This window comes from Strigops habroptila, chromosome 4 (genome assembly GCF_004027225.2).
Source record: "Strigops habroptila isolate Jane chromosome 4, bStrHab1.2.pri, whole genome shotgun sequence".
NCBI lineage: Eukaryota > Metazoa > Chordata > Aves > Psittaciformes > Psittacidae > Strigops > Strigops habroptila.
Genome location: NC_046358.1, coordinates 77,509,265 through 77,525,835, shown reverse-complemented (window position 1 = coordinate 77,525,835; position 16,571 = coordinate 77,509,265). Strand labels below are relative to the sequence as shown.

At 38.5% G+C, this 16,571-nt stretch overlaps 1 protein-coding gene across 3 annotated transcripts in view; it reads right to left on the bottom strand.

The window, feature by feature from the left end:
* The window catches only part of VPS35L (VPS35 endosomal protein sorting factor like), a 55,204-nt gene that overhangs the window by 29,733 nt on the left and 8,900 nt on the right, over positions 1-16,571 (bottom strand). For 2 of the 3 annotated variants that reach the window (XM_030482630.1, XM_030482631.1), the window contains exons 8-21: positions 13,477-13,561; positions 12,433-12,492; positions 10,141-10,237; positions 9,683-9,730; positions 8,551-8,644; positions 6,795-6,872; positions 6,326-6,448; positions 5,578-5,624; positions 3,281-3,392; positions 2,959-3,075; positions 2,549-2,602; positions 2,051-2,131; positions 1,110-1,172; positions 54-139 (exon numbers count right to left, since the gene is read on the bottom strand). In XM_030482630.1, the coding sequence (XP_030338490.1) occupies positions 54-139; positions 1,110-1,172; positions 2,051-2,131; positions 2,549-2,602; positions 2,959-3,075; positions 3,281-3,392; positions 5,578-5,624; positions 6,326-6,448; positions 6,795-6,872; positions 8,551-8,644; positions 9,683-9,730; positions 10,141-10,237; positions 12,433-12,492; positions 13,477-13,561 (1,145 nt within the window). Of the gene's footprint in view, positions 1-53; positions 140-1,109; positions 1,173-2,050; positions 2,132-2,548; positions 2,603-2,958; positions 3,076-3,280; positions 3,393-5,577; positions 5,625-6,325; positions 6,449-6,794; positions 6,873-8,550; positions 8,645-9,682; positions 9,731-10,140; positions 10,238-12,432; positions 12,493-13,476; positions 13,562-16,571 lie in introns of those variants that run through there. The other variant, XM_030482632.1, reaches the window with a different exon arrangement.

Genomic DNA, 16,571 nt, shown 5'->3' with positions numbered 1-16,571 from the left:
ACACATTCCCCAGGCCCTCCAGAGTGCATTTAATCTCAATATTCTCCACTTACTTAATAAAAGATTCCATAATGCATTTGCAAACCTCCACTCTCACACTTTCCTTCTGGAACATATCCAGAAATGGCAAGAATTTCTCCTGAAAGTACAAATACAAACACAAGTAAAAATAGGTATTTTACAAACAACACACTGAAACAGTAAATATTTTGGGTAAGTTTTATAATCATAGCTGTTTCAGTTCAAATTATTTTGATCTTTTTTGAAGATAGCAATTCATCTTGAAGGATGAAAGAGTGGAACAAATGGAAAAGCAGTGCTGACTGAAAGATGTATCAATTTACTGATTGCAGAGATCCAGAACAAAATACAAACCACAGAACAGTTTGAATCAGATGTTACAAATTTTTTAAAAGCAATCAGATGCTTGAAACAGCTTAAGATCATGACAAATTCAGACATCTATGGGAACAAAAGGAAGGCTATTAAAAACAATTAAAACAGGCCATGCGCCAGCAACCACTCTCCACGTACCCAGGACAACTTATGAAGGCCCAAGATAGTCAAATGCCCTTCCAATTTAAGGCTTTAGATTGTTAAGATACTGAAATACTTTGTTTCTGTATCACATCAAGAATATAGAAAGGGTAAGCTTTTCAGAATTATCTGAGCAATTCATGAACAAGACTTGATTCCAAATCCACAGGGTCACTCTTGAATACCACTCTTCAACTGGTTTCAGCACTTTGACACTCTTTGTTCCTCTTTCTCTATCTCATACACAATCCCTGACCTAAGTTTCACTTTGTTTCAATGCCAAAACTAAGCCCTATAATAGAGCGTGTTAAGCATATATCATAACATAAAAACAACTATCAGCAATTACACAAACACAAACAAATAAATGGTATTTTATCTTCCACTGATTGTCACTTATGCCATAGTAACAAACAGAGAGAATCTAACAGCCTAAGGAAAAAAATGTAGAAAATTGGAGTTAGAATAATGAATATTTAAGTAGTAAGCAGCAGTTACCAAGTCAGGTAAATTCTCTTACAGAAACAGTGCTAAATGGTTCTTAAAACTTTATTAAACAAAGTATCACTTACCACTGAAAAAAGCAAAGAGAAGTCATAGATATAGGTAATAACTTTCTGAATAATTGACTGCAGCTAAAGAGGGAATAAAAACAAAACAAAACAAAAAAGAGGAAAATTATTGTAATACAAGTTAAATTAAGACTATCCACACCAGGGACTATTCTTCTCTAGGTATTCATAGAAAACTGGGTTAGAAGACACTTCAAGCATTCATCAATGTCATTTCTTTCCCCAAAGCAGGATCAACTACAGCTATGCTGTTCCTAGCAGATGTTTTTCCAACGTGCTCTTCTGAACTCATATAAAGAGAGGCTGACCAGCCTGCCCAGGCTTTATTTGTCCTTTATATATTTGTCCTTTATAAATTGGCAGATTTTTCTGATTTATAGTCTGCATATTCCAGTTCTCTAGACTAAAAAAACCTCAAAACGCAAAAACCCCAAATAAACAAACAAAAACCCCAAACCAATTTGCTAAATCTTCATTTGTAGGCACTTTATCTACCCTCCAAGTAACCACAAAAACCTTTTCTAGAACCTCCTCAACTAATCCATATCTCACCTGGCATGCAGAACTGGACACTGTAATTCCCTGAAGCCCTAACAGTGTCAAGTAGAGATTGATTATTTCATGGTTTACCTCTGTTTAAACAGCCTGCCATGATTGCTCATTTTCTTCAGCAGAACACCACTGTTGGTGTAGGAGTTAACTATTGCTACTTCTAAATAGACATATCATTCTGGTTTAGCATTTTTGTGAAAGATTGATGTGCAGAAAAAAATGAAGGAACAAATCACAGCATTCTATTGTTCCAAAAGGCTTCCCAAATTATAGCCAGGGTTTAAAAATAGTTACTTTGTGGTAATAGGCATCAGTAACATTTAAGAATTAAATTCATCTAAAAAAATGCACATCAGATTTTTACAGATTGGACAAAATAAATTCTTTACCTGGGGGTAAGCATCTTCAAATGCTCGATCAGGGGTCATGTGTTTGATAACATCAGCCAAAACTGTATTGACCTCCCGCTTCTGTGTAGTGAAAAATGAGGTTACGAAATACAGTAATGAAATCAGCACATGAATCAAGTCACTGAAAACTAGTTGGATTTCCATTTGCCCAAGCATCAGCTTTCTACAGAGCTCTAGTTAAGCCAGGAACTTTAGCCATAGCTGCAGTAAATCATTACTTAAACTGGTCCATCTGCCATTAAAATAAAAGGGTAAGAAACAGGCAGTGGTGGGGAGTGGTGAAGACTCCTTCAAAACTACATCTTTTGTCCCTGTTCATCTTTTGTGAAAGGAAATACATCTTTTCCTTCACTACTGAAGTTCTACACCCTTATATTGGGTAGCCATTGCTTTTCCATTTCTAATACCAAACTGCTAATACAGCTTCTTAGTCTGTATCAGAAAACTTTCAAAGGAAACAAAATAAGTTGCACGTACCGTAAAATGCCTGCATGTGTACTCCACCCACACTTCAGCACAGTTGATATAATCCTGGAAATACATGTGGCTTACAATCACCAATATTCACAAGAGCTTATGAGAACTATACTTACAAAAATTGCACTTAAAAGAATTAACTTCTGAGGTACGATTCATGCAGACCTAAAGATCTAGCACTAATGACAGACCTCAAAAGTTGCTTATGTAGACTGATATTAAACCGAATTAAGTTGTTCTAACAGAGCTCAGAAAAGCAGGGATCATATACAGCTATTATCAAGCATCATATTTTTTGGCAACTATCTGTATCTAGAAAAGATAAACCATGTCATGCTAAGCATATGCTTACTGAACAATTTTACCCTAAACACAGAATGAGTAATGAAACAGAACAGACAATAACTCACCTGTGGGTTCTTCAGCTTTGTTATAACCTTCCAGGCTTCATTTAATATTTGAAGACGATCACTTTCAGGAGGATCAGCCAATGCCAAGTTTAATCCCAAGGAGCGAAAGAGGAGATGCTGAAAGTTAATGAGTAATTTTAAATTAACAGCAGAAGATGCATGTCTGTCCAACAGTGCTCTAGCAGGTACACTGTGCAGAAGGAGTTTCTGATTAAACCACCTTTAATTTAAATGCTGTGCAAGTTAGGCAGGCAACTAACTGTATAAAGAACTCTGTCAGACAACAAATAGGAATTGTTAGAAATTACATGCAAAATCTTACCTTTGGGAATCCAGATTCATCACACTCTTTAATCATGCCAATGAAGTCCATAGATCTTGCAGCAATAAACTCTGCTCTGAATGCTGACATTATTGAATTCAACAGCAAAGCACTACAATGAACAAAACACAAATCAATACAGCTCAACATCAATTAAACTTTGGTTGTCCCTTCATTTACATTAATCTGAACTTCTTGAACTAAAACCTGTCCAGAACCAATGGTAAATTTTAAAGAAGGCAATAAGGAAGAAAAAACCCTCAGCAAAACAAGAAAACAACAAGCCATCAGATAAGGAAAGGTAGCCCAGCCTTCCTTATCTGAAAGGATAAGGTTTATCTGAAGCCATCATTTTACCAGAAATTTACTAGAAAGATCAAGTAAACCAGGAGTAGCTAACAAATTTGGAAACTTACTCTCTCTTTTTACATACAGTTCAGAAGTATACTTTGGGAGGGCAAATCTCTATTGAAGTTTTTCTCACTGAATTAAAATATATATACATTTAAAAAGTGAGATTTCTAGCAGCTGCATTGTTAGGATTAAAATAAACCCAAACCGTCATTATCATATGATAACTGGCAGTGACATATTTAGACATTTTTGATTAATCACTCAGACCCATACCTGTACTACTATCAAGCCAAAGTTACTGATAGAACAGAGAACTCAACATGTTACTGTAAAACCCAGTATATTGAATCTATTATGCAAACATAAGAAACAAAATCTAGTACCATTCAAAAGGCAGTTCCTCGAGTAAGTTTATCTTGGGCAAACTCAGCCATGAGTTAGCACAGAAGCTGCCTCATAAAATAGTGTGTCCTTCACTAGACTGAAACAGACAGTGTGAATACAGGGCAGTTTACCTTGAGGGAAATCTATGGAGCGCTTAGAATAGCCCAGCATCCTCTGTGCTCTCTGACTGAGCTTTAGAGGTCCCACTGCAATTTGAGTGGGATTTGCATTTTATCATTAGACAAGAACTTCAAGTACAGTAGGTATATGCTTTACCATACAGGGAAGCAGGCTCTCACTTTTCACTTAGATGGTTGCAATGTAGTCCACAGAACACACTGAGATTATTTAAAGATTTATACATTGATGCCTCTTGCTTTGTAATATTTTGACAGTCATGAGAAGACATAAAACCACAGAACTCCACTTTAAAAGAAAACTGTCACGCTTTATAGATCATCTACACAGGATTAGTCAACTTCCTAAAAATAATAATAATAATAATAATAATAATAATAATAATAATAATAAAAGATATGTCCCAAAAACATTTCTCCAAAAAACCTCGACTCATCATACTCAACATTTTGTCCTTCCCTCAAAGGGCAAAAAGGCACAAAGAAAAGGCCCCTCGCCCATCTTTACAGGAAACGCTAAAAGGTGATTTATAAATAAGTTCCACAAAGCAAATTGATACCTATACAAAATAATTAACACAGCAGAGTACGTGGATTATTCTACCCATATTATACACTCTGCTACAAGAGCATCTTCACATTGCATATTAAAATCAGTCTTTCCCCGCACCCCTTAGCTCAGTCACAGAATGCTAATGCTGGCATTCCTCATCTAAATGATTAAGACATTTTAGTTCCTCAGCCACTGCAGGACTGGACTGTGCAAAGCACACCAGGAAAAAAACAGATATCTGAAAACTTTCACAGAACTCAGCCTACCTACCCAACAAAATGAACTGAGATCAGCTCACCAGCAGGTTAAATTCCATACACACAGCTCACATTACATCCAAAACTTTCAGACCATCTTCCTGAACTAGTCACTGAGGGCGATTATTCTGCACACAGACTTCTAGGAGACATTTGGGATTTTAATGTTGAAAAAAGCACTCATCTAAATATTACCATCTTCCAAAGGTGTCAGCTGCTTTACAACTTCCCTTGCAAAACGCATGTATGGGCTGACTGTAACCAGTGCAGGCTAGGGGGAAGGAAGGGGAGGAAAACAGAAAAATGAAGCACAACCAGGAATCAAACATGGCTGATGGAGAACATATTACGTGTCCGAAACTTTGGCTGAGGAACCAGAATGCAGCAACCAAGTTAAATTAATTAACTTTTGCTCTACAAGTAATCGACCATATTTTAGAATTCCTCTCTGGAAAACAGATGTTCATAATCATGATTTAGTAAGATACTGGGAGAACAAAAGCTATACTATGCATCCAAAAAGTGTTTTCAAAAGGGAGAGAGAGAATTTTATTACAGAGACTCACGGGTACTCATTATAGACTCATGTCTTCTGCATTGTACCATACTTACTTGTTCCCCAAATTTTTGCATCTCTCCATCATCTCAGTAAGCAGAACCTGAAAGAATTACTTATTAAAATTAGTGAGTAGAGACTGCAAATAAATTCAGCTTTAATTACTGTAGTAAAGTCTACTAAAAGCTGTTTTAATTACCTACCCAATACATTCCAATAATCCTGTCTTATCCTGCATTTATAATACAAGAAAACAATGGTGTAGTGCAACATAAAACACACCTACTGGAGTAACTACGGTGGCATTTTAATCAAATCCACCATTTTATGGAAGTGAAATTTGCAATCCTTCAGGCATGCCGTTTCTCAAAGTAATTACTATTTGCCAGCCAGGTCCATTATCTCTGGCAGGAGAGGTGAAGATTACCAACTCTCTGCCACAGAATGCAAAACAGACTGCCTGTCGACTATGTTCAGCAATTAGAAAGCTACAGTTTACTCAAATCATTTTTATATCTGTATGACAGAAGAAACTAATGAATTAAGGAAATAAAGATTAAACTAGCTAAAGGACAGCAAGAAACAAATAGGAATACTGCCTATGAATTTGAAGTGGTCTAACTTGAGCTTTGTGGACATGAACATTCTTCCTGTACAGGAAAGAGAAACAGACAGTTGTACCTAGGCTCTATATAATTACTTTCATACCCATGTAAATACTGATTGAGGGGTTTTTATAACAGGCAAAATGAACTCTTAATCCCAACACCTCTTTCAGTATCAAGCATTACCACGCTTCCTTACCTCAGGAGCACGATATGCAATACACTGTAAAATCCAGTCTATAGCAGGAGAATATAGAGTCAAATACAAAGGAATCTCCACACATTGTACTACCAGCTGATTCTGAACTGTGTCGCCATGAATCTGTTGAAATAAAGACAAAAACACGTTGCTAAGAAAAGGCATTTAAATAGGAGATGCAATAAACTGGACAAAGTTTGTGTATTAATAGAAATGACAACAGACAAGATCATAAAGATGCACAGATTTTCTGAAGCATTCCTTGTTTGCTGGGGAAAAAATATCGAGCTCATAAGAATTACTATTAAAGTATGGAAACATGCTGAGTAGAGCAGTTTCAACTTATCTGAATGTCCCCAAATCTAGATTTAAGAACTTTAAAGATTTTTAAAAAGTATGTGGTAGTTTGGTTAAGGAGTGTATTTATGTGATTTTGCAAATAAAGAACACCAACACCTTATTTGCTTACTTGTTTAAATGTTAGAAGAAAGTCAAAGAAATTTTCGTTAAGGCTCTCTTTGAGTTGTGGTGCCACTTCCATTCCAACCTGTTATTAAAAGAAAGATTTTATCTGCATCTATCAGCTATGACTCTCCTTCAACTGTAAGACAAAAACATTTTCCAGAGGATTACACCTAGTCACACACACCAAATCAACACACAGTATTGAATCATGGTTTTGACTGATTATTTCCTTGCTTACTATGTTAGTCATGACCACTAACAACTACCCTGAAGTAGTTACAGCTGTGTTATACGTGATTCTCCTAACATCAGCTCCAAGTGCCTGTAAACAGTGAGGAAATCAATGTCTACACCAGTGCCTGCACTGCAACAGCCTATATTGATTGTATGCAGAAAGCCTATGATGAAGAACATTTAAAAAGACAAAGTTCAGAAGTTGCTTAAAATCATGTGTATTTATTCCATCGACAGAATGAAGCAAAGATCCCAAAGGCAAATACACAGACAGATATAATATTGATAAATAACAAGCTTGTGCAGAAACACAAGGCCTCTGTAGTAAAGCTGGAATTGCAAGGGAAACTACTCCTTGCAGAACTGTTTTCAGTAACACAGATGAAAAATACCAAAAAAAAAAAATGTGGCATATTACTAAAGAAAAGATGTAATAATGAATGAGAAGTTACTGACACATTAGTAACAGAAAAGGCTTAATAAACAAACAAATCCATCTCAACAGCTTAAGGTTGCCCTCTTCAAACAAACCCAGGGGTCTGAGTTTCTGGGATCCCTGAGCATATGCAGTTGTAGCTGACTTCAGCACAGAGCAGAGGTACCTTGCACAGGCCCAAGCCAGACATCTCTCACAGTTCTTTATATATCGTTTCATGTCAAACCATGTGGCTACATTGCTGTGTAAAATCTGGCTCTTTGGTTTCATACTAGAGTATATTTGCACATTTTACTACACTGTGGTTTTAGACATCATTTATATTGATACTACAGGTTTCCTATTCCAGAATTTATATTTTAAAAAAATTCTGGTTTCATTATCTTCATTGTGAAAGTATTAATACAGTGTCAGCAGCTGGCATACAGAAGATTAAATGCCTCCCAGTCCACTAAGTTCTCTCATTTTAAAGAAAAGTCAGGATTTTAGTAGCTAGTATTTTATTCCAAGAAAATTCTCATTATTTATTTTATATGATCATCTTTGTGGACAAACAGATCATGCTGAGCACTCTCTTAATTGTAATTACTAATTAATATTACTAGATTTTTAGGCCTAACTACTCTATCATTATGCATCTTTTTAGGTGTATCAGAAGCAGTAAAAGGTGGACTGTGCATACAAACTGTTTCCTAAGAAGCCTTCAGAAACCTTGCACTATGTAGCAGGAATGATGAGGCTACAACAAAAATGCATTATTGTATTTCAAGATTCAAACAGACTAAGCAGCTCACCTATCAGAGTAAACCAGAGGTTAGCCATTACTTGCAGATGCAGGAATTCACATGGACACCCCTGAATAGTATATCAAGTATTGCTAATCAGCAGCCCTACCATTTTCCAATTATAGTTGAGTTCTTTGCCACTACTTCGAAAATGTATTTCACAATTATTTTTCCAGTATTGATGACTTCTTGAATCACTTTAGGGTCTCTCCTCGAGTAAGTTTATCTTGGCTGAGCTGTTAAGGTAACTGCAGGAGTCAACTGCAAATCTTTGAGACAAATCTGAAGTGTAAATGATAGCCTACCCTGCAAAGGTATGCTCTTGCATAGACTGCAACCAGTGGATCTCCAATTCCTCTAATCATAGATGTTAACCGTGGGAGACATTCCGAAATCCCCCTGTTAAGATTTTGCAGAAATGAAAATGATATTTAACAGTCGATAACAGAATGACATCACTGAGAGATAACGTCAGTAGCTGCCTTGTAGATTGACAACTGAGCCTGAGTTATAGACACACCTACCAAAGCAGCAGCATATTAGCACAAAAATTTATTTCAGAAGTAAAATTTTATGTGTATGGTAACACATATCCTATATCCAAGTAGCAGTGTTTGCCATTAGGAGTAGTGCAGATAGCCAGGTTGGATGCGTGGCTCCTAAAGACAAGCACAACTGAAAAACTTCCTCTGTTTCGGAGGAACAGGAGAGCTATAGATGGGCTGTAATTCAGTGAGAAGAAAGCAGCCACTTAAAGCAGAACTCCTTGTATGTCTCATTTTCCCACAGGTCCTTTTTGACAGACCTGTACCAGTGCCTGCAGATGAGGCCCATCAATTCCAGTAAAAGAACAGCTTTTTAGGGATAATAGAGTTGTCACTATAGTAGCAATTTGGCTTACAACACTCATTTCAAAATGTAACTGAAAAAGGAGGATTATAGGTGAAGGAATATTCTCAGCTCAGCAACTGACACTGTTTGGCAACACAGGAAGCTTATACCAAGATTTTCAATAGACAGCAGTTCACTGCTCCTAAATTGTTTCTCCAACTCTGCCTTTAGCAATAAGACACATCAGTATTTTCCTTTCAGTTTCCTTTCTATCCCGTCTTTTTCCCCCAGTCCTCATCTCAGCAATCTTGCTTCCCTCTCCACCATCTGAAGCCACTGGTTTTTAATTTGCAAACTCCTGATGTCACAATTATACCTATATTTCAAAACCACAAAGCACTACTGCATTTCATATTGCATCACAGTTCACCTTGAATTTTTCCATAGCATTCTCACTTAGTATTCCAAAGCCCCTCAGGACTGCTTCCTCTCAGACCTATTGAGACCCTATCCACCATTCACCACAGAACTTGCAAGCTTAACTCCTGAGACTAGTTTCTAAGCCTGCCCATTCTCTTCTTTCCCATACTTAACATTTACTCTTACATTTTTGACAGGAACTTATTGCACTTCAGTATTGCTGCTTCCACGTAACTAAAATGAAGCCAAGTTAAGGAACAAAACAAAGATGCATGCCATTTAAAAACACAAAAACAAACTTACATACCAAACACATATTGAATCAACTATTTGAAGGCTGTCCGTAATTAATCTCACTACACTCTGTTGATTTTTATGATTTATCTAGATTTTTATTGTTTCAAAAGTTTTCACGCATCATCTCTTCTTTGCCTGCCACACTACCAATAATTCAGCATTGAGTCTACTAGGAAACATGACTCAAATTTAAATTCAAAACATACAGCCTGAAACAAAACAAAGTCTAAACAAAACAGTATAAACATCAAATGTTGTGGATTTCATTGAAACAGGCATGTTCATTTTAGGGAACGTCTATGAAAAACCTGCAAGCAGACTCCAAGAGTCTAATTTGACAAGGATACAATCTGGGAATGAGTTCTCTGATGGAAGCAATCTTGAAAAACCAGTTTAAGCAAGTTTCTTTGGCTGTGTCATTCACACTCTCTGGAGAAAAATTATCTGGGGGGAAAAAAACCAAGAGCCCAGAAATAGTTACATTCTTTCTGAAAACAAGTTACTTTTCAGTCTAGGTTTAAAACTGTATTGTCTTTCCTTTCACCAAGAAATCAGGCACACCATAATAAACTAGCCAACATGTTTGCTCCTCAGCTCTCCCCTGCAGCAGTAAGAGCTGAGTACACAGACAGCAAGAATAGGTAAGTAGAGCTTCCAGCTTGCATTAACATGTCAGACGCTGAAGTTGAGCACTAGAAGCTAATCTCAGATTTGCTACTTAGGAATCTAACCTCTGCTCCCCCTCAAAAGGAGAAATTGTAAGAAAAAATACAAGGAATCTGTGACAAATACAACTATATATATCTATACTAAACGCATACATATAAAAGAGATTTAAGCACTCAAATTCTTTACTTTAAAAGGCTAATATATTTTTAAAGAATGTTATTTAAAACTATATTGCAAGAATTAGGAAATATTAAACTGACAGCACGCTTCTTTTTGTACCCTAAACATGTAACACTGCAGCAGAGTTTTCTCCTCATGAGCTCTGGGAGTATTCGTGTCAGCTGCTAGCAGGAAAAAGCTGCCACCCTGGGGTGGAACAGATGGGTTGGGGGGCAGTGCTCTGGTCAGGGGGGCACGCAGTTGCACAGCAATTGCCTCCTCTTTCTCTAGATTGCCTGGAGCAGAAGGCAAAAATAGACTTCTTGGGATCAACCCAGGTTTCAGGCAAGATGGTTGGGAAGGATGGGTCCCTCTTCTGTCAATGATGAAGCTACACAAGCAGCTTCTGCTGTGAATGTCTGTTTATAAACTGTTTGGGAAACAGTTCTAAAATACCAGTGCTCTCCCAACCCTGCCCCCAGAAAGGGAGAAGCTCCAGCCACACAACAGTTGCTAATTTCCAAGACCAGAGTAGCCACACACTAGATGCTGTCTGAGTACAGGAAGATGATCTTTCTCATCTAGGGCCACAAGAGTTCTTGTCCAACTTTGTTTCACATGGCTCCCAAGGGATGAGCGTGGAGGTTGGGCCTGAAATCCCCGGGGGTTCACACTGCTGTGCACAGCCAGCACAGCACAGATTTTCCTTCTCCCTCCCACTTCTACAGTTGCTTGGGAAGTCCCCACCAGCAATGCCTCTGGCAGCTCTGTAGCTGCAGCATGTGCTCAGCTCTCCAGAATGGAGGTAGCTGTGCCCAGTAATCGTGACATGCTAGGGGAACTGTCTGCCTTCATTAACATCTGTCAGAACAGTTTGTCAGATCTGCAACAACCAAATTTATCATAAATATTTTCTGTATGTTTATTTCAAATTTATGTATTTGTTGATTTCAAGCTTCTGGCTCAAATCTTGCAGATTTAACTACAACCTAATGGTACTGTTGAATTGCCAACAACAGAGTAAGAATGTTTCAAGGACACGCACTTAATACGCTCCAAATGGCAAGAAAATGCTTGTCTTTCCATGCAATATATCTTTGGATATAGGACCTTCCTAAAGAGGTTCTTCCATACACATTTGTACCGTAAATGTCAAATTAGACTTTTACATTGCGTTGGAACTTCAACTGAAAAAACAGAAAGGGCCCAAATTAGACAGATTACGCTATCCTAGAAAACTGTTCACCAACTCAATGACAGCCTGGTGCTTCTTCCAAAAACCTGCCCTAATTAAAGCAAAATTATCAAGTTTCCAATGTAGCAACAAAAACATCTATTTACCAAAATCTGAGATTCTCAGCTTTGTTAAATTTGTACCATTAGCTTTAAGATACTAAAATGCAGTTCTTTCAGAAAAGAGCATATGCTAAGAAAAAAAGAAAAAGGCCTTCCTTCATCTAATTCAGCCACTCATGTTTAATTGTCCCTCTACTTACACATCACTCTTTCCAATTTTGAGTCCCGGGAAGACCCAGTTTATGTTTAGTAACATCAAAGCCACAAGCACATTTTATTACACCTAAAGTATACTCTTCACAGTTACAATGTAAGCTTGCATGAAGAAGGTTATGAATGGTGCATGGTAGAAGCTATAAGTAGTGGATTTTACTCTGTTAAAAACTAAAAATTACTAGATTCAAAACAGACCTTTTCCCACAGGAGATACAGTACATGGGTCCTGCTTAACCTTTCAGAGGTTAGTTCAGACATGATTTTTTCCAGGAGCACAGTAGAAGCAAACATCAAGTTACCTGGCAAAGAGACACGGCTGTCCATGCACATTGACAGGATCCTTTCATACACCAGTTTCCCTGGTTTTAAAAATAAAAAAACATCATTCATAACAAACTAACTAACTGGAAAACACAAAATGTTGATACAAAGGTTCCCTCTCCAACATACATTGAAATTAGCTGGAAAAAAGCTTCCCAGAACACTAACATTGTGCTGCCCTCTAGTGAGGCTGCAGCGTTAAGTCTGAATTCAGCAGTTTGCACGCTACAAGAAATAAAATGAAATGATTTGGCTCCCGTAAGAGCAGAGGTAGCACAGGTCAGATTTCTTCCCGGCCAGGAAAGGACAGCTGGTGTCCTGCCTTTGCCGAGCGTGGGTATTATGTTATCTTCAGCAACTTTTGGTAAGTACGAAAGAGCACAAAGAGGAAGCAAAGCCTGAAAAAACAACTGGATCTTTGTCATAGCATATCCTGCTAAACACCGAAATACCCTTCAACTTGGAATGCCATTGTAAATCTTTCCCATAACACGGCAGAAAACCAAGACAATCACATGAAGTGGATGACAATTTCACTTAAAGGATCATTTAAAAATTATTAAAATAGATAAAAAAAAAAAAATCAGTTTTTTTTTTTCAGATATTCTGATCACTTCATAGTCCCTATTGAGCTAAGGAAAACTTCCTGGCTTCTAGTCTTCAAATATAAATAGAATGAAATACTAAGTCAATAGGCTGCCAAAACCAAAATGTTTTTATAATAACGACAGTGTGTTTTAAATTTCAAAATGCAGAGATCATTTTTCTTCCAAATATTCACTAAGACATAAAGCGTAGAACTATAAACTGAAGTATTTTTATTCTAAAGACTTTGCTCGTGGTTTTTGAACAATTACATACCAAGTTTACACCACTAGTGTCCAAATGTTTATGTTGGAAATATTCCATAAACCAGAGTCATTTCAGCCATTTTCAGATATCTTCGATGGTTTGTAACATGACAAGAAATAATTTCACTTTTTTAACAATCGTGCAGTAAGTCTGACACAAGAGATACTTACCAAAAGTATCGAGGATATCTGTAATTAAAACAAATTTACTTGGATAGAACTGGATTACTGTCGTGTCTGAAAGAAGCTTCGAACACTAGACGGAGAAGAAAAAACACCAGAACAGAAATACTTTTAGAGGACAATGCGAGTTTGTGTTTTTACTCCAGACAGGCCAGAACAGATGAATATCTACAGATGGAAAGAACCAACACAAACTATCCAGCAAAAAGCAGAACCCCTAACATCATGGTATTCTTTGTATTTTTCAGGTTATTCTTCATTTCCAGAAGAGCAAGGCACAAATCTGGTTTGCCTTTACACAAGGTAATCTACCATGCAGACTTTCAGCTGACCATACAGATCTGTGCATTTGTTCAGACAATACAAATCCTCTTCCAGAAGCAGCATAAAAAGGCACTTCTTTTGTAAAACAACTTCTTAAGTTGGGCTGGTTTTTTTTTCAGTTACTCAGCATCTCCCTAAGCACCATGCCAAACACAAAATTTTGTACGGACTAAATTAAGAAACAATTTTAAAAGCTGAGCTAATGAGCTTTTCAACACGTTTGTGTGCAAACATCCTAGAAACAGGCCAGCTGATCCACAGTCAGCTCCAGGGAGGAACCTGTGATCAATCACCACCCACAGGCCCCCAACAACATCGTGGCATTTGGACTATAATGGTGGCTGGTACAAAGTCACATTTGAAAACATATTAGCCCGCTTAGTTCTAGTATTGCTGTATGTTAAGTACAGATAGGAACATGTCCATCCATGATATGAATTCAAAATACACACTGAGGAATGAAGACATTTTAAAGATATGTAATGAAACGATACTTTGCTTTCCCAGATGTGCACAAACCGCAGACTAAACTGGAGTCAAAAACTTTGGCAGAAGTTTATTCACAAAAAAATCAACTTCCACCTGAAGAAAACAGGCAAATGATTGATTGGAGAGAGAAATCCACCTCCTCCGTACTTGAGCTAAATGCAGCCTTTGACCACGAGTCTTCTCTGATCTCTCTTTAAAACTGATAAGTGCAGTATTCTCTGTGATCTATGTCCCTTCTCTCTCCTTCGTCAGAAAACAGTTCTTTGATCTCAGTGAATGAAGATCCAAGTTTTCATTGCATTCCAAATATCCAGGAAGCAATCAGATACCTCACAAGACTGCTTAGGTTAAACAAGAACATAATGACCTTTGAACATGCTTAAATGAGGGGCACACTTAGCCTTTTTGCTTTATTCATCAGGGAGGAACATAAAAGTGAGTGCACCAGAAAGACAGGCAAAAGCATTCACATCTTACAACGAAAGCAGAATATCCCCTACTGCACGGTAAGTCAGTCATCTTCAAAGAAAGGTAATTCAGTAGCTGTTTGGGACCTACATGTACCATGAACGCTTAATTACCACTTTTCTTAGAGCTCACATAATCAACTTACTTCAGCTTACTCTAAGTAGCTTATTCCTTCTTGACAAGTAAAGTATATGGTAAAAAGGCACTTGAGGAATCATACAATCATTTAGGTTGTGAAAAAAACCTTAAAGATCATCTAGTCCAACTGTTAACCCAGCACTGCTAAGTCCACCACTAAACCAAGTCCCTGAGTGTCACAGCTGCACCTCCAGGGATGGTGACCCCACCACCTCCCTGGGCAGCCTGTTCTAATACTTGACAACTCTTTCAGTGATGAAGTTTTTCCTAATATCCAATATAAACCTCCCCTAGTGCAACTTAGGAGCATTTCCTCTTGTCCGATCGCTTGTCACCTGGGAGAAGAGGCCAATCCCCACCTCACTACAACCTCCTTTCAGGTAGTTGCAGAGAGCGATCAGGTCTCCGCTGATCCTCCTTTTCTCCAGGCTAAACAACCCCAGTTCCCTCAGTTGCTCCTCATAAGACTTGTTCTCCAGACCTTTCACCAGCTTCGGTGCCCTCCAGCACCTCAAGGTTGGTCTTGTCGTGAGAGGCCTAAAACTGAATGCAGTATTTGAGATGCAGCCTCATACAACCAGCCTCAGCCCAACAATGCAGCCTGTCCAGATCCCTTTGTAGAGCCTTCCTACCCTCAAGCAGATCAACACTCCCACCCAACTTGGTGTCACCCGCAAAATTCCTGAGTGTGCACTCGACCCCCTCATCCAGATCACTGATAAAGGTATTAAACAGAACAGTTCTGAGCCCCAGGGAACACCACTTGTGACTGGCAACCAAATGGATTAAACTCCATTAACACCACTCTTTGAGGCTGGCCATCCAGATAGCTTTTTGCCCAGCACAGTACACCCATCCAAGCCATGAGCAGCCAGTTTCTCCAGAAGAATGTGGTGGGAAACAGTGTCAAAGGCTTTACTAAAATCTTAGTAGACAACATCCACAGCCCTTCCCCTCATCCACTAAGTGGGTCATCTTGTCCTAGAAGGAGAAGAGGTTATGTCAAGCAGGACCCTGCAGCATAAATCCATGCTGCCTGGGTCTGATCATGTGGTTGTCCTGTACATGCCATGTGGTGGCACTCAAGATGATCTGCTCCGTAACCTTCCCCAGCACCAAGGTCAGGCCCGTAGTTCCCAGGATCCTCCTTCCAGCCCTTCTTGCAGCTGAGAGTCACGTCTGCTAACCTCCAGTCAGCTGGTGAGCCAGGACTGCTGATGAACAATTGACAGGGCCTCAGTGAGCACTTCCACCAGCTCCCTCTGTCCCCTTGAGTGGATCCCATCCGGCCCCATAGACTTGTGTGTGTCTAAATAGTGTAGCAGGTTTCCGACCATTTCCCCTTGGATGCTAAGTGCTTCATTCTGCTCCCTGTCCCCTGGTACCCAGAGAACAACAGGTCTTACCATTAAAGACTGGGGCAAAGAAGGCTTTAAGTGCTTCAGCCGCCTCCTCAACCACTGCCACTATGTTTCCCTGCATCCAATATAGAATTGAGATTCTCCTTAGCCCTCCTTTTGTTGCTGATGTATTTATAGAAACATTTTTACTGTCCTTTACAGCAATAGCCAGATTAAGCTCTAGTCGGGCTTTGCCCCTTCTAATTTTCTCCCTGCATAACCTCACGACATCCTTGTAGTCCTCCTGATTTGCCTGCCCCTTCT